The sequence below is a fragment of the Tetrao urogallus genome, assembly GCF_951394365.1.
Source record: "Tetrao urogallus genome assembly, chromosome: 10".
In the NCBI taxonomy this organism is placed as follows: Eukaryota; Metazoa; Chordata; class Aves; order Galliformes; family Phasianidae; genus Tetrao; species Tetrao urogallus.
In genome coordinates, this window is record NC_136823.1 from 9,851,655 (window position 1) to 9,874,048 (window position 22,394).

The 22,394-nt window shown below is 42.8% G+C and overlaps 1 protein-coding gene across 1 annotated transcript in view; it reads left to right on the plus strand.

Annotated features, from left to right (window-relative positions):
• Nucleotides 1-313: 313 nt before the first annotated feature.
• The window catches only part of MGLL (monoglyceride lipase), a gene marked incomplete at both ends in the record, with an annotated part of 50,527 nt that continues 28,446 nt past the window's right edge, over nucleotides 314-22,394 (plus strand). The window contains 2 exons of the mRNA XM_079540160.1: nucleotides 314-438; nucleotides 17,419-17,525. Of these exons, the coding sequence (XP_079396286.1) occupies nucleotides 314-438; nucleotides 17,419-17,525 (232 nt within the window). The remainder of the gene's footprint in view (nucleotides 439-17,418; nucleotides 17,526-22,394) is intronic.

Genomic DNA, 22,394 nt, shown 5'->3' on the forward strand with positions numbered 1-22,394 from the left:
GCAAAATGATGCAAAGTAAACACAGATGGGAGAAGTGAGGGAGAGAAAGCTGTGATGAAGTAGTGATGGTGGATGGATCTTCCCTCCTTCTCCCTCCAGTGCCTTCCCCAAATGCGAGCCTTCCCTGCTATGGTTTTAAAGGAGGAAAGATTTGGGGGCTCTTTGGATGGAGGTTTGGAGGGACGCTTCCATCGGCGGCGCTTGCCTTGCTGACCAACTTCCTTCATGTCTGTGGCTTCCAAGCCAGTCAGCTTTGTCTCGCCTTCACCTGTCCTCAAGTTTCTTCCATCACCTTGCAGGTCATTCGTCCAGAATGCCCGAGGAAAGTTCGCCAAAGCGGAGTCCTCAAAACATCCCATACAAGGACCTGCCCCACATCATCAACGCTGATGGGCAGCACCTCTTCTGCAGGTACTGGAAGCCAGCAGCAGCTGCCAGGTGAGCACTTTTCAGCAAACACGCTTTTTTGACTATCAGTAAGACTCTATGTTTTATAGCCTGGCTGCTGATGCCTAGCTATGTGCACTGAGCTTTGCAGAGCCACTAAGAGATGTCTGTCACCTGAGAGAGCTCCAATTGTAATGATTGTATTCCCCAACCCTTTCTCACTCAAGCTCACCTTACAGATGTGAACCACAGTTACTCTCGCCCTGTGCACAGCTGCCTTGCTTGGCATTTGTGTGTGCTGCATCCAGAGAGGCACTTGAAGGAGGCTGATGCCTGTCAGCAACAAAGTGCCTTCAAACCAACAGCAGTCAGGGAGGGATGGGATGCCAACTCAGCGATATCTGCTCTTTTTAATTTCCTTAGTGTCAACAAATACAGCATCAGCATCTGAGTTCAGTTTGATCAGTAACAGCAGAAATCTCAGGGCAGCAGGCAGGAGCTGGTTCAACTGTGTTGCTTTTTAACTGCTTTTTAAAAAATTTATTTATGGTCAGTAAATGATTTAGGAAGCTCTCACTGGGACCTCTCAGCGAGTTCAAAACTGAACTTGGTGATAAACAGACAAGGTGTCAGATAGAGATGTTTAAATAATGTCTTTTTCATAATTTAAATAGTCCCCTGAGTGTAATGGCTTTCCGTGCTGATTATGTGCTGATTATGATCTGCTATAGAAAGCTATCTGTGTTTCTCCCATAGTTATTTATGGCTGTTCATCTTGCTGCCAGTATCTGCTGTCAGATTCTGGCTTGACACATACTTGTGTTACCCTAGTTGTATAGGCAGCTACTTTACAAAATCTGGATATTGGTTGGTTGGTTGTTTTTGTGCAAGCCAATGGGAAAAGCTATGTTAATTTTTTAATTGTATTTTCTTTTTATAGCTGATAGGCAAATGCAAGAAAAGTTGTTCAAGCAGGAATTTGAGTAGTCAGGAGTAGCACTTTCCCACACCACCCAATAGGTTGCATCCAAACCATCTCAGAGAGGTGGATACACACCCAGCTTTCCTGCCCTGGGTTTGGTGCCTGCCAACCAATGAGCCATGCAGTGACATGTGGTCAGGAGGTGGCCTGCACCTAAGCAACGTACATTGCCACCCTGTTCCCAGAGAGCAGGGCTGTGAGCCACCCCACGCAGCTCCATGGCACTCAGTAGGTTCTAGGACATGGGTCTTGGCTTAAGATCTGTGGTCCTACGATCCATGGACCTGGTCCACAGAGAGCTTTGTAGTTCTATTCACTGACTTTCAGGAGGAGGAAAGTTTTTGGCACAGATGTTTTCTGTATCCTTTGCACCAGCCTCAAGATTTCCTGTATTGGAAAAAAAAAAAAAATTAGCATCAAACCAAGCTTCTACTGTGAAATCAGGCTGTCTCATATTGTAATGCTAATTAATCATTAACTGCCCACAACGATCTTCATCCAGCAGTGAAATAGCTTTCTCTTTTCATGTTTAATTTCTTAGCAAATTAGTAGTGAGTGGATCGGTCTTTGATCAGGAAATGAAAGGATGATGAAGAACTGAGAGTTAAAACTTAGTGCCGAAGTCCTCTGGGTGGTTAATTTTTTAGGGCTCTGTGAACCAAGCAGTTAATTGAGAGCAAGCTTGCCCTACTTTTGTGACAACAAAAGTAGAAGGGATCAGTGTTGCTCATTTACAAGTGGTTCCTGTGTGTGTATTTGTATATGAGGAAGGGCGTACTGTTTATTATTAGCTCGTTTTGCATTGTTATGTATGAGAGAGAACGTAAGTGGCTGAATAGCAAGTTAGTGCCTACATTCTACAGTCAGAAACATTCTTGAAGTGCCTTGATAGGAAACCAAAAATACATCTTTTCCCTCTCACTTTTCATAAGTAGCTCAGCTTATTCTGCTTCATATGTAAAAGCTTGGCAACTTTCATCTAATTTTAAATGTTCAGCAAAAATGATCTATATATACATACAGAAAGGGGGAAAGAGAGGCACCTCAGGGGACTTTTGTTGGCCTGTTACAGTTATTCTGTTTCAAATACTGAAGGTATCTTTCAATCTTCTAACTCGATTGTTGATCCTAACGCTAATGAGTGACACTGTAACAGTTGAATGGTGGGATCTTCCATTGATCCATTATACACCTCATCCCAGCTAGGGCTGCAGAAATACCTTTTCACTGCAGATGCCCAAAGGTTATCACTGACTTGGCTTCAATTAGAATAGAACTTACCATCCTCAATCCAGCCCCCGGGGAGAAAATAATGGGATATCTGCCAAAGAAAAAATGTGGTGCTGGCCTGGGGTTGGAGAGCAAACAATGTGTGGACGCAGGGGCCAACCAGCAGACATTGCTGTTCGGAGTGGGTGCTTCTCTTTTATCTCCTCAAACAGACCTGCAAAGGTGGATAAAGGCTTTAAAAAAAAACAAAACAAAGATTGGTCAGGAAGATGGGGAATTTTGTAAGGCTCTTCTGTTCCATGCACACAAATATTCAGGCTCAGATCCTACACAGTGTTGAGCCAACTGATCAGCCTGTACTGGTGCACATATGGATGCTTTGTTGTAAGTGCCACCGAGGCCAAGGTTGTGGTGTGAGTGAAAGGCACCTATTGTGAGTTCCTCAGCAGGGACTGCTTTGTTTCGGGGGGGATTTAGGTGATTACATCTCAGGAAACTGACACACAAAGGCACTCAGATGTCACAGAGATTAGATGAGGTAGATAGAGTAGATATTAATGGACTAAGGAAGGAGGGCATCTCTTGGGGTGAGATGTCAGCCCACGGGGAGAGCTGGGGCTGCAGGTGCAGCTTCCCAACCAGCAGTCCCACGAGCTGCCCAACTTGTTGAGCCACTTTCGTTCCCAGATGTAATTAAGGGTCTTGTTTAATGTGACAGGAAGGGAAAAGCACAGTGTTCTGGTGTTGTTTTCTTGGATTCTGCCAAGAGCAGGGTTTGTGGAGCATGACAGCAGGTAGCTGGCACAGGGAGCTCAATCGTGAGGTCCCATTTTTGGGACTGTCTAATATTGTTTTTTTGGAGCTAAATTGTTGGTACCAGAACAGATCGATGTCACGCCTATGGCATGTCCCCGTAGCTGAGAAAATGCTACTTAATGGAAAAGCAGCCCTTGTGTAAACAAAAACAACAGCTCCATGCAAGGTTACAACCTCTGCCACCACCCTCAGTCTCCTAAGTCAAAATATGAGGTAATAGGAGGTGAGGAATTAAGAAACCATGCTCTGTTCCCAGCCCTCAGACAAAACTGCTAAGAATAGAGGTGGGATGAGGAACGGGAAGGAAAGTCGGGAGGAGAAGTCAAACCATTTCCTTTGAGGCCCCAAAAGGGCCTGAAGAATTTCAGCGTTGACCTTCTTTCCCCTCTGTTCAGTATCCTGGTGGCCTTCTCTGGATGTCTCATCTGCTCCCATCACTGCCTGGATAACTGCAAACAGTTTGTTTGGGGCATTTTGGGATTCATTGACCCAGCTCAGGTTTGAATCCTACTTAATATCATCAGTTTTACCAATAGCCCGCATCCACCACTGATTTCAGATTGAGACAGTGGTGTTTGGCTCTCCTCTGTAAATAGGCATAAATTAAGGTTGGGCACTTGAAGTGCAAGATGCTCACAGTTCAAAGATGCCTTTGGAAACACCCATTCTGTGCTGGGGAGGCTGCCAGGAGCTGACATGTGTGGGCTGCACGTCTTCCTGCTCAATTGTTAATGTAGTGAAATGGCTTGGTTCAACTTCAGACATTGTGACCATGATTTAGGGGAAGAGTGCAATTACCTGAGCAAACACTGCTTTTGTAGGAGTTCTTTCAGCTCTACACCTGAAAAGTGTGATTAAAAATACAAAATGAAACAAAACCCATCTGCTTCTCTGTTTGCTTTTTTTTTTTTTCCCTTTCTAAAAAAATGCCTGTCATTCATTTTGAGTTGGTAGTGGTAAAAGAGCAAGCCAATAAGGAGAAAATCTATTTCTCTCTCCCTGAAGGACTTTGCAGAAGTGCCTGTAGTGCAGAAATACAAATTGCCTTTAGATTTGAACCAGCCCTTGAACTGTGAATATTGCTTGCTGATTTTGGCACCTCATTATCAGCATTTCCATGGCATTTCCAGAAGAACAGCACTGCTCTCAGCGTGAGCAGATGACAAAGTTAAATTTGACTTTCAGACCCTTCCAAAATGACTAAATAAATAAATAAACCAAAGCGAAGTCAAAGCAAAGGAAAGCAAGTCACTAACTCTAATGTCTCTAATTATGCTGTGCAAGTCTCTAGAAATACTGAATTTTCTCCTTCGGTGCCACTCTGGAAGAACACTTTAGTTTGAAGTTGACCTCATTAGTACAAACTAATGCGCAAGAACCAAACTTGTACAGTTTAAAATGACTTATGTCAGCATCACCTGTCATAGGATGAATTGAGCTCTCCACATGTCTGATCACATCATAAACAGAGCACGGGGGAAATAAGAGCTTTTCACTTAATGATTTTCATTGTCAAACCAACATTCCAGGCTTTACTTGCTATATTGCTATTGCCTGAGTTTCTAAAGCCTTCCTTCCCCAATTCATCAGCTGTGTGTATTTTCAATAGTTGTGTTCTCTTTGCTCTAGGTGACAGCCTTTTTGTTGTGAATGGTGACAGCCTGCCATGATTTCCTATCCAGGGGGTGGGAAAATTAATAAACCAGCTTCACCTGTAAGGGACTTTTTGACAGACATGAAAGCTTCATTTCTTGCTGTAGGTATTCTCAACAGCTTCCATTCAGTAGGAAAGGATTTCTTCAGTCCTCACAGGAATGCAAATCTCCTTTTGTTTTTCCATGGAATCCAAGGAATAAGACAAAAACAGAGAGAATAACAATGGTTGTAAACAGCCCTTTTTGTTTATTATAATCTTAGGGTCAGTTTCTAGGCCCAGGCATACAACTTTCATACAAGACAGCACAACTTCATGGCTGGTGGTGTGCAAGAGCACGCTGACTCTAGGAGTTTCCTGTTGTGAATCTCAGAAGTTTCATTAAGCTTTCATCCTGGTCCTCAGACAACAGCAAAGGATGCAAAATTGGTTTTGGATCTTCGTGTGCCGCTAACCAGATGAACCAAGTAATCAACCAGCCCATCAGACTTGTTACACATTGGAAGCGATGCCATCAATGAACCTAACAAGCTCATTGACTGTGTCAGGATTCCAGATGCAGGAAATCTTTCTTTCAGTAGCACAAGGCACATATAGGTTTGGACAAAACAGTGAAAGCACCTGCATGCTGTTCCCTGCCTCAGTTACTTCAGAAGTCTTGAGCATCCCTGGGTGTAGCAATTGGACAGATCAGTACAATGGGAAAGGCATTACAACAGAGATGTGATGACAAAAGGACTGACACAATAGAGAGGTACCATAAAGGAAGGGAAGAAGATTGCTCACCTGTATCAGAAGAGTCTCAGTTCACAAGAGAAAGCTGCACCAAGGAAGGACCTCCAGGAAGAAATCCTCCAGTGGCAGTCAGCCCTTAAATGAGGTCTAAGAGAGGAGCAGCCAGGCTCCACCCTTCAAGTCGCACAGCTGAATTGCCTTCACTTGTGCTCCCAGGGCTGACTGGGTCCTTTCCCCAGATGCTCAATCAGTGGTTTAGGCTGTGACTCAGCAGTCACCATACACTGAGGCATCTCTTTTAGATCACTATGAATACATCTACAAGATTTGGCTGGCACAGTTGTATTGGCTAGAAGGCAATGTGTTTTCTAGATCCATGTTGCAGAGGAGTTGGCCTGGGTTTCCTTGTGAGTTCCCCTGAAGCTTTGTGCTTTTCAGAGCTAGCCGAACATCTGATCTCTTTATTCTTCTAGGGAAATTACATTGTTCTAAGAGCTGTCCCTGCAGACACATTTGGCTGAGCTGCCTTCCATAGGTCCAGGCATCCCATTGTCCAAATGTGCTTCCACTTGAATGGAAGCCATCAGTGTTTAACAACCTTCCATTGTAGCTTGTCCAAGAGATGTGACACAATTTTGACTGCAAATGGCTGATACTCCATAGCTTAAACTTTATCTAAGTAAAGACTATTGCATCCTGCCCATGAGAATCCTTAAGATCCCTTGCCTTGTTACACCCCCCAATTATACCCTTAACTTAATTACACCCTTATACATCACTGTTCCTACTCCACCAGTACCAGTACTATGGCATTCTCTACCAGTATGGCTTATTATCCAACAGGGAGGAAGGTAGCAATATCAGATCAAAGTTTCTGACATCATTAAGACATTGAGTAATAATACTTCATGAGTACTTCTATTGGAATGAGACTTCTCTTCTATGTGACAGACAGTTGCTCTCCAGACAGGATCCATCTTCTTTTCTGTCTGGTAGGAAATCACTTGAAGACAGAGATTCTGAATCCATGCTAACAAAGTGATGGCAAAAGCAGATTCCTAGACCTAAAAAATTTAGTGGAAAAAAGAAGTCAATGAGGAGCAGAGAATAGGCAAAAAATACAGTTAAGACTGTGCACACTGACCAACGATATAAATAACTGGGCCTTTGATTTCTCTGTGCTTTTGTTTTCCCAATCTAAAATTTGGTATAATGATCCAAGTGAGTGATGTTAGTGAGGTGACAGCAGTGATATCTGGAGTCCCTAGAAGAAAGTTGCCAGAGAAAATAAACTATTCCTTGAGGTTTTGTGGTTGAAGAGTGCTTGATGTTGAAGAAGAGATTTTAAAAATCTACTAAGTGATCATCAGTTGTTCTTGCTTTTCAGCCACAAGTCAATTGTCTCAGCAGCAATCTACTGAAATAAAGGAGAGAGAGAAAAAAAAGAAAGTATTGACAGATGAGCTAGAGTCAATCATTCAATGGTAATAATGTAGTAATCTTTTGATCCAGTATTGTGTATAGAGGGGCAAGCAGAAAATGTACAAATGTACAAATGACTATAGAATTAACAGATGAGAAGGATTACTGATTTTTTTAGCCATCTATCTGTCCTATGCTAAAAAAAACTTGCTATGTATGTTTCCTTTCCATCAAGCTTAAAAACTGTGGTGTGATGGAAAAAAAAACCTAAATCTTTGTCGCTTTTAAGAACAGAAAGTTGGCTTGGTTTGCTCCAGGTGTCAGCAGGTTAGCTAGTTTAGCAGCTGGAAAGATAGATTTCATGTTATTTTTCAACATATTTTTTACTTTTATTTTTCAAAATTATCTCAGTGAGATTTCAGATTCACTTGTCAAAATCCAGAAATCTGCAGTGGCTTAATTTGCTGGGCTAAAGAAGTGAAGAGTGATTGAGGAAGCACTAAGTAATTAAATTGCTCTAGAGATAACATCTAGCTGACCTAATGGCTATGGTGTTTCTTCTTTATTTGTTTTTTTTCCGAGTCTCCTGTGAGAGCTAGTCTACAATATTTGAAGTAATAAAAACTGTCTTCCGAGCAGCATTCATAATTTCATTTTATTAAAAGCATATTCAAGGGTCAGCCTTCAGCCATCATCTGGTTCTTTCTAAATGGTTTTAGTGAGGAGAACCAAGCAGCTGAAACCAGGTTGTCCTGAGAATGCACAGATCGTCCTTCTGATGTGATGAGCTGCCCACAGGTTCTGTGGCACACAAAGCTTTTTAAAATTTGACTCTCTTTTCAGGTTCACTGTGGCCCTGTGCAGGCAGCATAAGAATGGGGCTCAGGGAACCCATGCGGACATTCAGGTTGGAAATTAGGGAACATTTCTTCTCCAAAAGAGTGGTGATGCACTGGCATAGGCTGCACAGGGAATGGTGGAGTCACTGTCCTTGGAGGTGTTCAGGAACCACAGAAATATGGCACTGAGGGATGTGAGTTAGTGGGCATGGTGGGGTTGGGATGACAGTTGGACTTGATGATCTTAGTGGTCTTTCCAACCTTAACGATTCTATGATTCCATGATTTTGGCTCTGCTATTGAGTTCCCAGTGACTGCTGTAGGGTTGGGTTTGGCCTCACACTGTGTGTCCATCCCACGCCAGTGGTATGCTGTGTTGCCGTGGGCAAAGCTTTCACCTCCTGTACTCAGTTTACATGTCAGGGGTAGGGAGGATCAGTTCTTGCCAGGGGCAGGGCAGTGGGTGAGGGGTCTCTGGATCATCTTCTCATTTGATGGCTGTGCGACAATCAAAGCTGCACCCCTTAAAAAAAAAAAAAAAAAAAGCATGTTTGGTTTTATGAATGAGAAGCGTTGTACAAAAGCCAGCTGTTGTTATTATTGATGCTATTTACTTACTGGTCACATTTCTTCCAGAACTATGGAAAAAAAATCAATCAGCAGATTCACTTTGTTTATATTCAACTACACTTTCAGTGTTTGGGGAATGTTAATTTGCTAAACACGACTCCTTCCCCTAAAGCCCCTGGTTTTTCATAGGCACTGTATGATGCCAAGGCATGGGTTCTGACCACCAGGGCTCTGCTTGGTGCATGGATTTTACTGCTGCTTTAGGAGAGGTAGTCCCATCACTCAACATGCCAAATGTAGCATCCAGGCTTCTTTGCTTTTTGCCTTGTGATCCCACAAATGGTGGCTTGTAAGTGATCAGAAGAGAGGCTCAGGAGGACAGGCAAAGCATTCTGCTTTTCCCCATCAGCTCTGACTCTCTTTGCCAACAGTCCAGAGGAGCAGAAGCCAGCCTAGCAGTGCCGGGGTTAGTAACTGTAGTTTTGACAATATTTGCTCTTGGTATTGTGAAAGCTTTTTAGAAATGGTCCCAAATATGTGGTGCTTCTCAGTTTCTGGTGAAGCTATCCACAGAAAACACAGCGTTCCCACAGCAGAATAACAGCTTGTGGTTTAAATAAGTGTTGTTATTTCTGATTTGCAGTAGGTGTACATGTATGTTTTGGTTCAGTGACTGCCAGATACTGTAAATTAGTATTGATTTCCTTTTCTATTTTAAGCTTTTCTAAAGAAAAGGCATCCCACATGCCTTCAGCTTTCTTTGCCTGTACTTAAAGTGATACTTCTTTATTTCATTGTTCTTACTCATCCTTATTTTAACAGCTGCACTCCAAGTTGCCCAGGTTCCTGTTCAGTTTCTGCTGTTTACAGCTGTTACATCTGGCCATTTTTGAGAGTACACCAACAAGACAGAACTTGTGGCAAGAAGTTCCTTATCGATGCTGGTGTGGCAGCTCTCATGCCAGGGGTGACGCTGCCCTGGGGCTGGAAATGAAAGAGTTTCAGGTAGCAGGCCTCCGCAGCTAAGTTTTCTGGACAAATGTGGCAGCTCAGTGTCACCATGAAATAACACAGACCTGGATTTGGCGATGGAGGCAGAAGTCTCTATCCATTCGTTAACTTGTAAATCACTGCACCTCAGCTGTGTTTCAGATTTATGTTGGTTAGAGGCATGGATAAATATGGCAGTCTTTAAAGCTTATGTTCCAGCAGTCACTGCCTCAGCAAGATGATGGTGTATAACATTTAGCTGTTTACGTTCAACTTTCTTTCCTACCTCGAGTCTGTGGCAAATGTGGAATGCAAAATTAATTGGAACAGGCTCAAAGCCTTGGCAAGTGCTTTGCTTGTGACATTACTGATTTCCCTGAGGAATAGTTCCTGATATTGATTTTGACAGAGACTGCAAAGCCTCTCTCTGCAAAGGTTCTCCTCATAGCCAGGCAGGGCTGGAGTACAGCTCTGGGATGTGCCAAGAGGATTATTCATTAGAAATTAATGTGCTTAATCTCAAAGTATGCTAAAATATACATAACTACTTTATGATTAAGATATCAATCTTTGAATTTCTGTCTCTACGGTTTTGGCCTAATTCCACACCGGCTTTTGGAAAGTCATGCAGGAAATGATTGGCTCTTTGGAGACGCACATTATCTGTGAAATCTGAACTAGACTTTTCTAAGTTAGTTTGTGAAAGATAAGCAATTAAGATTCCTGCTAACACAGAGAGCCGCAGACAAAACTGGATCCAAAAGGTAAAAGTGAGGAAGGACAATTTCCTCAGTGCAGGAAGTAATCAAGAACTCCTGAGCATATTATGGTGGAACTGTCTGGTACAAACCATGCTATTAGGTCTGAGCATTTCAGGGAATTGCAGTATTCTGTTTGGCTTTAGACCATTGCTACGTGTGGGGATTGTACTGTCAGGGCTTTATTAAAAAGTAATGATAGCATACTGTCTCAGGACAAGTACGGTGTCATCACCTTTCTTGCTCCTTATTTACAGATCTCTTCCAAGCCAGTAGAAGATTTACCCCAGTAATTCCACCATGCCTGATTAAAGTATTTTGTGCAGTTTTTGATGCAAGAAGCAGTCTGGTCATTTGTGCCACATGTGCACTGCCGTTTCTACCCTGCACAGGTGCTAGGGTAATTACCTGAATTCTTCCTTTTCTGACTGTTTCAGTGCCATGTCATGAGTCGTCTGTTCTATCCACTCCCTGAAATAACAGCATGAGACTGGTGATGGTTCAGTCAAAAACATGTCACAGGCCTTTTTGGAAATAGAAGGCATAATTCTTCCTTCAAGGATTGCCTTGCTCTGTAGAAAGGCAGTAGCAAGAGGAAATAGCATCTCCAGAGCAGAGTGCTGTTCTGTTCTGCACATTGAGAGCATTGGGTCCGCAGCATCCCACCAGGGAAAATTGCATCTCTGGTATCTAAGTGGGTGAGTGTCCTGGTAAGTCGAGGATCTCTTCAGTTTTATCCAAAAAAGGGGTAAGAAGATCCTGCCTATGAATATCAAGTTACACACATTTCAGCTCTGGTCTCAGCCTTGTGTCCCCTAAAGTACTACTTCAAAGCTTCCTTGAAACAAAATGCAGCTGGTCTCAAATGCTGACTTTCAGGGACTTGTCTGGAGCTAAGCAGTTGCAAGATTCAAATAATTCCTCCCATCCCACCTCACCTGAAGTTTCCTTCATCTCTTTTCCCTGTATTAGACCACTCAAGAGTTATTTGTGGTAAGGGCTTGCTCTTCAAGGAGCTGCAATAAATCAGCATAAGCTGTTTCTCCACATTGTTCTGTGCTGGCTCCAGCCAGTTCCTGTTGAGCTGTTTGTTTTGAAATATATCCGTACTATCCAGTTCTGTTTCTGCTCCATTGATTTATGCTGCCTACGCTTTCTCGTGTTGTTGAATAACCCACCCATGGTACTCCTCCAGGAGGTCACAGCAGCTCTCAGATCTTCTAACTCTATGCTGATGTGGAATCACCATGATTTTGAAATGCATTGTGAAACCAGGCTTGCAGGCATGTGCATGAATAGCTGCTGAAGGCAAAAGCATTGTTCATGAAAGCAAGCAGGGATGTTAAGACTGAACCCTAAGTTTCCATCATGTTAGACAGTAGGATGCTGCCCACACAGCAGCCCCTCTGGACATGCTTGAATGGGAACTCCCAAGCTTGAGCAAATGGGGAAAGGGAGAAGATATGAAGCAGGATTTGCTGGAGGAGTTTATTTTAAAATTGTCGGTTTAGGATCTGGACCATAGTGCAGTGCTTTGATGCAGCCTCTGGAGCTCAGAGGCTGTTCACAGGCTGAACTACTGCAGTCTCGAACCATTGCTAGTCTCACTCTATCTGGAGAAGGCGAGTTCCTCCAAATTTAGAGCCCAGATACCCAGGGGTATCTGTGCTGATTACAGCTTTTGAAGGTCCCCAGGGAATGAGACTCCACTGATGCTACAGGGTCAGTGCTGTTAAGGGAAGGTCAGCATAGACTTGACTCCAGATTAGCATTTTTCTCTGACTTGGGAAAAGTAGCAATAGAACTGCTGGTCTGAGGTAACGTCATTAAACTCCAGTGATAGCTGGAAAAGGATATGACTACCCAGGTTATGGACCTATGTAGTAAAGCTGAGCATAAATGGGCCAGCAGAGTAAAGGCTATGAATATGTTTCCCCTAAAAGCTGAGCAGCAGAGCAAGCAAAGTGCTTGAACTTAAATAAACTGCCTCTCTGAAACACGGGTTGGAATTCAGAGCAAAGTCATCACTTCTTGTGCCCTCAGAGGAACATAACTCTGTAAGTTTCCTGGAGACAGAAAGAGCACTAAGGGACACACCTGACTCCACCATCAATTTTCCTGTCTATCTGGAGTCACCAGCCTGAATGCTTGGCTAGCTGGCTAGGTCACATGCATGTACAACATGAGAGAAACGCCCATAAATTTCTGTAATCCCTGCCCAAGGCCAAGTTCTGCCAGGGTCACCTAGTGCTATAGATCACCTCTGACTCAAATAGCAGATTCAGATACTTCCTTCTTCCAAACTTCAAGTTCACACCCAACACAAGAGGGTCTAGAGCCCTCCAGAGGAACATCAGCAATGTCTGTTAAGTGAACAAAGCATTTCATTCTACATCATGTGTGCTTGGAAATGGTTATCTGGAAATTTCTGAGAAACAAGTAATCTTTATTGGTAGAAAACTGGAATATTGCTTAAATCTTGATAAAGTTACCATCTGCTGAATGCATAATCTTATTGTTGGGAAAGATAGCTAATCTTTAGAATCAGTGAGGACTTCTGGCTAACACAAGAATGCATACATGTAATTGACTTTCTATGACGATATCCTGTGGAAGCAAAATAGACACACGTGACGTAATAAATTTAAAGAGTTTGTGGTCAGCTGTCCAGATCCTTCTCCAGAAGTGCCACCAGTGAAGTATTTTTCATACATAAGTATTTGTTGTTTTCAGCATTTCTAAGAGTCAGGCTGATGTCAGCTGATAAGTCAGCTGCAACAACACAGCCAAACCTAATAATCAATTCGGTAAGCCAGTCGTTTTCTGGCAGCCTCAACTAATTCAGAGCTTTCCTGTTGGTTAATTTTTAAAAATTACTTTAGAAATTTGGTATTGCATACTCAAAGCTCCAAAAATCAGATGTTCTTTGTTAGAGTTGATCTGGTTCTGGCAAAAGGATCATATCAAATGAATGCATAGTTGCCTTCCATAGAATAACATGGTATTAGGTTAAGTTGCCAGGGTCTGATTCAGGAAATCACTTCTGCATGTGATTAAATCAGTCCTAACGCGGAACAGCATTTATAAATCCTTTTGTTTTTAAACTTTATCTTGTACTTTGTAAGTCCTACTGACTTTCATGAGCCAAAGGGAGTTTCCTGAGGCTAAGCAAATACTTAAATATTGTTCTGAAGAGGGATGCTTTCAAATAGGGTGGAAAATATTGGATTTTTTATGTATGTAGTCATAGAAATCTTCTCTTCAGCACTTTGGTCTAGTCCCAATGTTCTTAAACTTTCTCTGGCAATGAAGTATCACACAGGGGCCTCATGGAAGTGCTTCAGCCCCTGGAGGACAAGATGTGAAGATCATACCACCCTGCTCACAGCCTGACCCACCTGCACAGGGACACCTGGGTGTGCTGCTGGCTCTGCAAGGTGCAGCTGCAGCACAGGAGAGGCTGATAAAGCCATGGGAGAGCAGCCCAGTGGAGATGAGGGAGCAAGGGCTGGTTGTGGCATGCACCATTACCTCCTAATGGCAGATAATGGTAAAAACTAATATTGTCCTGCTGCTTGTTGTGCTAAGTAACCACATCTGTTTGCCAAGCTGTGCAGTACCAGGAGGCAGAAACCTCTTGTGGGGAGGGAGAGAGAAGGAGAAGGCAATGGGAAGAGCAGGGACGTGAAAACTGTTGCTTTTGCAAACAGTAATCAATAACTGCTTTCCTTTAACAGCCATAATTGCTATTGCATTGGTGAGGTGAGAGCTGGCATGCTTATGCCCCAGCTTGTGCCTTGGTGTTTTGTGTGACACACTCGTGGATCATGGGGAAATGTGTGATCACATACATCCGAGGTGCTGTCTTGAGCAGAAGCCAAAACAGCACTTTGGCACCATTTCAGCAGTTATTGTTCCACCAGCCCAAGCCAGCTGAAGCATCCAAAGATGTGTCAGGTCGATCTGCCTGTGGTTAGAAACTAGAACTTGTGGGTTCAGGCATGGGTCAGTCCACACAAGAAAGCTTTGCAGGCTGTGAGCCATGCCTTCTACCTGAGATTTATATGTTTGCAAAGATTTCATCACTGAAATTGCGAGAGCTGGAGGTGAAGAAATTTCTCCCCAGGATCGATTTGGTGCATGGCCAATACGCAAACCTTGCTTAAACAACACTGCCATTGAGGCACTGCAGTCACACAAGCCTCAAAAGGTTTCTGTATTAATTTTAAACAATTCGCAGAAGCCCCTCCACTCAAAGCAATCTCAGACATGTTTTTTCCTATCCAGCCATTGCAGTTTGAGAGCAGGGGTGTCTGCAAAAATGTTTACATACAGTGAAGCACTGCTGTCGCTCAAAGCAATCACTCGCTGTACTTGCACACCAGCTTGCCAGGGAAAATATGTGCACCATGTATTTGTTACACTGCTTTCAGGTACTCTTTGCCAAATCTAAACTTGTTTTTGGAAAATGGAAGATGAGGGGAAAGAGCCAAATCTTTCAGTCCTGGCTCAGATGAAGCTCAGACTAACTTCAGGTTTTCAAGGTGTTGAAGCATGGCCCCTGTGCACAGAAACCCTGAAGATGGAGCTGCTTCTGTTTGGATATAGCAATTTGAAGATTTCACTCCTTGTTTGTCACATCTTGTGGTCATAGGACAAAACTTTGAAAAGTGCCTGAGCCGTCTTGACAGCTACTGCCATTAGGGCTCTAATGGCACAAACAGTCCCAGGGATTTTATTCAGTATTTTGCTCATGACAATTGTCATGTTGGCATGAGAGGTTGCAGGAACACCTTGCTTCTCTGCAGCACGAAGCTTTTTCTTTTCTCGCTGGCTTCACAGAAGATGAGGGGGCTGAGATCTAGCAGGTTGCTGTCAGGCAGAGTCACGGTGCTGTGGCAGTGTGAATGAAAGCAAAATTAGGGCTTTGCTGTCAGGGGGATGAAATATCAGCAAGCATTTCCCAGCAAAGATCTCTTCAGCAGCTTCCCATTAGTTTTCATTCACTTGATGTATTTCAGTGCTTATATTCAAATCATATTTCTCTGTGAAAGGAAGGGCTGTGTGCAGTCAGGCAAGCTGTGCGTTAATCTCTGTGCATAGTCAGCAAGAAAAAGGTTGGTGCTACAGAGAGTAACAGAGGGTTTAAGTAAGACACTGCAGAGAGGAACTGCCAGGAGCTCGGAAGCAGGAGAGATGCACGCAGAGCCTCACTGACTGTGTTGGCCATTATTGCTATGGGTACACGTGGATCTTCCCTTGCATTTCCTTAGTTTCTCCATCAGAGACTGACAATGGCAGCACTGCCTGGAGTCTCTGCTGAGCTGGGAGAGGTGGGACATGCAAAGCAGTGATGGTTCTGTTCCAGAAAGGTGATATTTTCCAGTGTGAAATGAGGAGCCTTTCCATCTCTCCCACCTCTGGCACCAAGGGACATGGTTTGGTGGGCATGGTAGGATGGGTTGGGGTTGGACTGGGTGATGTTAGTGGTCTTTTCCAACCTTAATGATTCAATGGTTCAGTGTCTGGATCTATAATTGTAGGCATTGTGCTCTGGAAATCAGGTTGTCTAGCAAGTGTATTGATAACGTGACAAATGTTTCGATAGGAGAGGCTGAAAAGGAAGAAATGACTGTTCCACACCAACCATTCTGAAACCTTCAGTTAAATTTTCTTTAATTTGTAAGTGTTACATGGCCTAACCTCAGCCTTGCTTATTAGTGTTGGACAGATACCAGAGCATCTCTGCATTGCTGTGTTTGAAGTCTCTCTGTTAAATTCTTCTGGTTTCAATGAGTGCTCTTTCAAGCTGTCTAGCATGAGCAAATACTTTGAAGCGGGTGCTAATCAAAGAGCTAGAGCAGGATTTTCTACATCATTCACATCTTTTTTTTAAGTTTATTAAGATCAAAGCAGTTTACTGCAGTGAATACACTGAAAATGTATTCAAAACCTCAATCAAAATAAAGTAGAGGAAATCACTAGCTGTAAACTGCTGCATTATTTTGTGTTGTCACTTCATTTAATGTACTGAGAATCTCAAACCTGTAGCCTCCTGACTGTTCTGCGTTGCTGATGTTTCAATGACAGATGGCACTTGTAAAGGAACACGTCATGTTTATGCTCCTGGATTTTGAAAAGTCACCTGTTGAATTCAGTAAAACTTACATAATCTCACTGCTACTTCCACTGCATTTCGAGTCCAATTCTGCACAGACTTTGCCTGATGAAAAGACTGGCAAAGCTCATTCAACTTTAGTCATTCTCACAGTGAAGATAAAGCATCATTGCTGCAACTGTAATATTTGAAGATAAATATTTCTATAAAGTCTTTCAAAAAGAAATGTCTATTAGACTTTTTTCATGGTTCCTCTCTCTAGTTGTACAGTGGCTATGTAAAAGTCCCTTTAATTGCCAAAGGGAAGCCACTGTTTGGGGGCAGGAGGTGTAATAGTAAGATTACCAGAACTGGGGTCAAAAGATAAAATTCCAAACTCAAAGCAAAGCTCTGGACTCTGTATAAGATTTGCTGTTTTGCTGAAATTTCATCTTTAAGAGGGCTCTGAAGCATTTGACAATGGCGCAAGGTAAAATGTTCAGGACCATTTGTATTTGAAACCACCAAGATATACCAACTCCATGACACTCAAGGGCAACACTTCCACGGTAGGAGCAATATGAAAGCCTCAAAGCCAAGGCATAGCTACCCATCCCAAGGACTGATGCTGATGCCCATCTGCATTTTGAACTTGTAGCAGATCCTGGTTGCAAACAGATAACAAAGTCTGTCCCATGTGCAGGGACATGCTTGTGTCTGCCCTGCTACCAGCTGGTAAAGATCGAGTCGATGGTAGGTTAGGATGGCAATCTGTTTTCCCTTGTTAAAACTCTCATCAGCCCTTATTTAACTTGCCTTGTATTTGCTGATATCTGAAATGCTGTTGCTAAATTGAATGTGCTGTTTTTGCTTGCAGCTCTGAAGCCTTTGTGCGTTGATTGCTGAGTTAATGATTTATACCTTAATGCTCCATTTAGGGCCCTCGTGTTTATCGCTCATGGCGCTGGGGAACACTGCGGCCGTTATGATGACTTGGCCCAGAGGCTGACAGAACTTAACTTGTTTGTATTTGCCCATGACCATGGTGAGTAGCCTAAAACAGTACTTGATTTACAGCAGCTCAGGATGTTACTGGGGCAAATGCCATTAAAGCTACTCAGCAGTGAGAGAAAAGTCAATAAAATACACATCAGCGTAAATGAGAAAGGGAGTATTTGAAGCTTTGTAATAATCTGCATACTGAATCTATAAGATACAACCCTATTTCTCTGGGTTTTCCTCAGTCTTACCATTAATGTTACTGCTGATGCTGGTTTCACTTCTCTGTTAAGGACTATTTCTCTTTCACCTATCTCTTGGGGGTGAGGAGGGATCATCCACTGTGGTAGTGGGACTGGGAGCCACTTTTGCTGGATTCATGGTTCTTGTTGTCCTAAAAATCTCAGTGGAGGGTCTAAAATGACATCATAACTTTCACGCAGCAGTACAACTAGATAGCTGCATCCTTGATGCAGGGAATCAATGTGGTTAATGATGGCAGTGAAAAAAAAGCAAGGTCAGTTCTGAGCTGAAAGGCGAAATGGGATGGATTTCAGGGCAGATCTGATCTCCTTCTGGCAGATCCTCCAAGGACATTGGAAAGTGTAGGAAGCGTAGGAATACAATGGAAGGTTCTCCCTAGCTCTTCTCAGAGACAAGACTGCTGAACTTGAGCATGAAGATCCTGAAAGCTGTAGAAAGGAGAACAAGTGAGACATTGCACCCTTTAATCTGAGAAAGGAAAGGCAGTGTCTTATCAAATTCAAGTACTCTCAGCTTCACCTTGGTTTTGCTTTCATGACTCCTTTTCACTCACAGCACTGCACTTGGTGCACAGAATTCTCCCTGACAAAAAAAAAAAAAAAAAAAGTATCCAGTCCTGAATATATAAACTACTGTCTGTGGTTTTACAGACAGCAGATCATGTGCCATGCAGAGCTGACTTCACAAAGACAGTTGACCTGTGCAGAAGTATCTCTGCTGACCACAGGAGTCCGTTTCTCCTTAAATGGGCACAAATGTTGTAAGTGTGGTCTCATTCACGTCGATATACTTCCTTCTGATTCGAACATAGGCTAGTGGGAGTGTGCAGCCATCCCAGCAGAAAAGATCTCCATTCCTCTTTTTGTATCTATATGGCACAAAGTTCATGAGAAAGCCAGATGTGCTGTTCACCCTGAAGCTGCTCTTAGTAGACAACAATGTATGCAAAAAGTGACTGAACAAGGCACAAGCAGTTTGTTCAGATGGCTGGCCAGGGCCCAGCACCCCAGGACTGCGGCTGCTCACTGTGCATGCTGAGTAGGCCTTCATTCCTTATTCTCTTAACACTCAGTAACGGTTTTGAGGAGTTGAAATAGCAATATTTGAAGCAATGAGTCTAGAAAAAGTGATAGAGCACTGTATTTATTGCATGGATTTGGTACAGAGAATGACTCTTCTGTTGGTGGGAAGGGGCTTTGGGGTGAAGGATCCTTTCAGGTGTTTATTGTGCTGCATAAAGAGACAGTTATTTGCTCTCTTTTCCTTGACTTTTTTTTTACTAGAGAAGCGTAGGTATGTTGTGTTTTTCTTCCCATGGACAGAATTGCTGAATTGATCAGTTCACTTAACACACTTCTGGTTGCTTGGGCTGCTTAAGAGCTTCATTTTCTCTGTCAGACTTACAGTATTCATTGTCAACTCAGTTTGGCTTTCATCATCACAAGAGGAAGAGGGCAAAGAGGAACCTGAAAGCAGAACACTGAAAACACAGTTGTACTACACAAAGAACTCATTTAAATGAGACTGGATTCACTAAGCTACAGAGACAATTAATGTATTTTGGGCTCTGTAAAATAATTTTTCCACCTAAAGAGGTGAGTGGTGAGGACAGACCTTGTCTGGAGTAATACAGTTACAGCCTGCGCTGTAGGACAGGGACTGGGCTCTGAGCACCTGATGGAGCTGTAGGTGCCCCTGTTCAGTGCAGTGGGGTTGAACTGGGTAACATTTAAGGGTCCCTTCCACTGCGATGCTATGACACAGACCTTCACTGCCAAATCTGCCCAGAGCAAATGGAGGATTATAACTTTTCTCCACTGTTTTCCCCTTCCCAAGTCACCTCACTGGTGTGTTTCCTCGTTGTGTCCCATCCTTCAGATATCTTTGGGTAATATTAGTTATTCAATTGCATTAGCAAAACAATTGCTTTCCCTTTGTAATTTTTTATGGTAACTCTTAAGGGCTTGGCGTAGATTTTTTGATCTGGATGTTTATTCTTGTTCTGGAATACTCATGGATACATTTCCCAATACAGGCATGATAAATACTCATGGATACATTTCCCAATACAGGCATGATATTATTCATGCAGTTCCACTGCAGGGCTAGCATGATTTCCCAAATGAGTTGGGAAGTTGCTATGGCTGTAGTATGTGTGACTTGACTGATTTATACAGTGTCTGTCCTTCAGTCAAAAGAAGGAAAAATAATTTCCATTTATACTGCTGATTCTGTAAAAGCTTATGCATGGGCTGTAAATCTCGCTGAAGGCTGCTCTGCACCACTGGTTCTTGTTATGCAAGGCTACAGCAAAACGGCTGGCATATCACAGGGTAACAGTGCTCATCTGAATTTGTGTCTTCCTATTGGCACCAGAGAAGTGGCACCAGCTTGGCTTTCTCAGTGTCTCAGAGTACATTATTAATGCATTTGCTCTTTCAGATATTTCACACTAACCTCAAGACAGCTGTATCTCATAGCTACTTATTAGAAACTTTCCTCAATAGTGGTGAAAACTTATTTCCAGAAGACCTCTTAGGTTTCCTTTACACCTAATGCTGTTAAATTGCTTTGTTTAATATCAGCCTCACGGAAGAGAAAAATGCTATTTCTTTGTGATGCAGCATTTCATTCTGTGGTCTCTTGTGTATCAATAGGCAGGTAATGGTTTTCCATGGTTTCTGAATGTACCTGGAGTGCAGCTTCATGAGTTAAGGTTGCTGAGACGACCCTGCTATGTATTTCTGCCAGGTTCAGCTTCATTGAAATGAAATTTCACATTTTGGTTTCCTTCCTATATTACTGTTTATTATGTCAACATTCTGATGACAGAGAGACAGACAAATACATTAGGTTATTGGCAATCAATTTAGGGAAGCCCTCTTAGAGGGAATACCCATGGGAGAGTCAACAAACTGGAGCGATATGGTAATTCTTCACGGACCTGCAGACAGATTGCAGCTCCTTTTGTTATGTTATCTTTAGGGTGAAGCAGAAAGCCAAGGAAAATGAGAATAAAGGATAGAGAATGTGGCTTTGTTTTCCCTATCCAAGCATTTTCAGTTGGTAAAGCACATGATGTTCCAGCTATCCTCGTCTCACTTCTTGAAACATCTCATTTGCTGGCATCTTATTTGTATGGTTGCATTACATGGCTTGAAACCAGAACAACCACAGTTTCACCTTCAGAAGTACATGTCAGCTAATCATGGTTACAAAAGCATTCCAAGATCCAAGGTCCACAAAAATACATTCACTTAGATCTTACACTTCTAACAGTGATGGCACAGAATTGCTGGTGCTTCTTATGGGTAATGAGTAATGGTCTTCTGGTATGCAAATGAGGAAAGTGAATTACTTAGCCCTAACCAGGCAGCAGATTTTAGCCTTTAGATTTGCTTGAGGACAGTGCTTTGCAGTGCTGGTGAGCACTGCAGATGGGCTAAGAGGTCCCTCTCAGATACCTACTGCTGCTTGTGCTCCCCATTAATTTCCTTGTTGCTTTCTCTATTTAAGTGTGTATTTTTAAAAAGCAGAAAATAGCTGTAGGCTTTTAAATGCTTCAAATATTAGTTGTGGGTTTTTTTTGCAAGTGATTGCTGTGTTGTTCTTGCAACTGTTAAAAGACCATTTTGTTGATGAGAACAGAAGGCTTTTATTTATTCATAGCACTGGGAAGGATTGGTCTGAAGAGAAAGGTTAAAAAGGACTGAGCACAGACAAACTGGGAGGGGGGAAATGACTAAGGATGTCAGCACTAATCAGAGCATTAATAAAAATGAGGATACTGCAGTGAGAAGGAACCGCTCATGGACACCAGAATGAGGGAATGTTCCTAGAGAGCAACACTCCTGGTGATGTGAAATCACTGGGAGTCTGGAAATATCAGCATTGCAGGAGTACAAAATACTGTCCCATACTGGTGTGTTCCCTTTTGGGCTTCTTCTGAATTCACGTATTTGTTCACCTAGCAGTGGCAGTTCCAGGGCAGCAGAGTGAGTTCCCCTCTCTTCCTGTGTATTTCTTCTGCACGAACACCAACTCTTCACAAATCCTCTTCACAAATCCTCTTCACAAAAGCTCTCTTTCAATATTTTTACTAGTGGTTCCAAACAGAAAATTCCTAACCTAGAAGGAAATTTTTCAGAGCTCTGGATTAAATTCCGCAAGTATATTCCCTATGGAGAAATTAGCCTGTTTGTTCTTCAGATTATCTCTACTTGTCCATCTTTTAGTATTTTATGATCATTTATTTGGATTGGGGAGAGAGCTGCTAAGTGGTGATTAATCTGTCCTGCTGTGGTACAAGTACATGGACATAAATCTGTATATATAGCTTCAAAAACTGCCAGACTGAGAACCTGTGACAGAGCAAAAGTAACGGGGATATAAGGGAACACTTAAATGATTCTTTGACCCTTGATCTATGTTAAGTGTCCTATGGACCCGTGAGTCCCCGCTGGAACTCATCCATTCTCCCCTTTTAACCCAGGGGATGATTGAGCCATAAACATGCTGCTACATGAAAAGCAGTGATGGCACCTCAGGGGATATAGCAGGGAAGAGTCATGCTGGTCTTCCCCATCACTCAGCTTTTCTCTTCCTAGCATCCCCTGTATGTTAATAGGAGCCTATAGGGGACAGCTTGTGG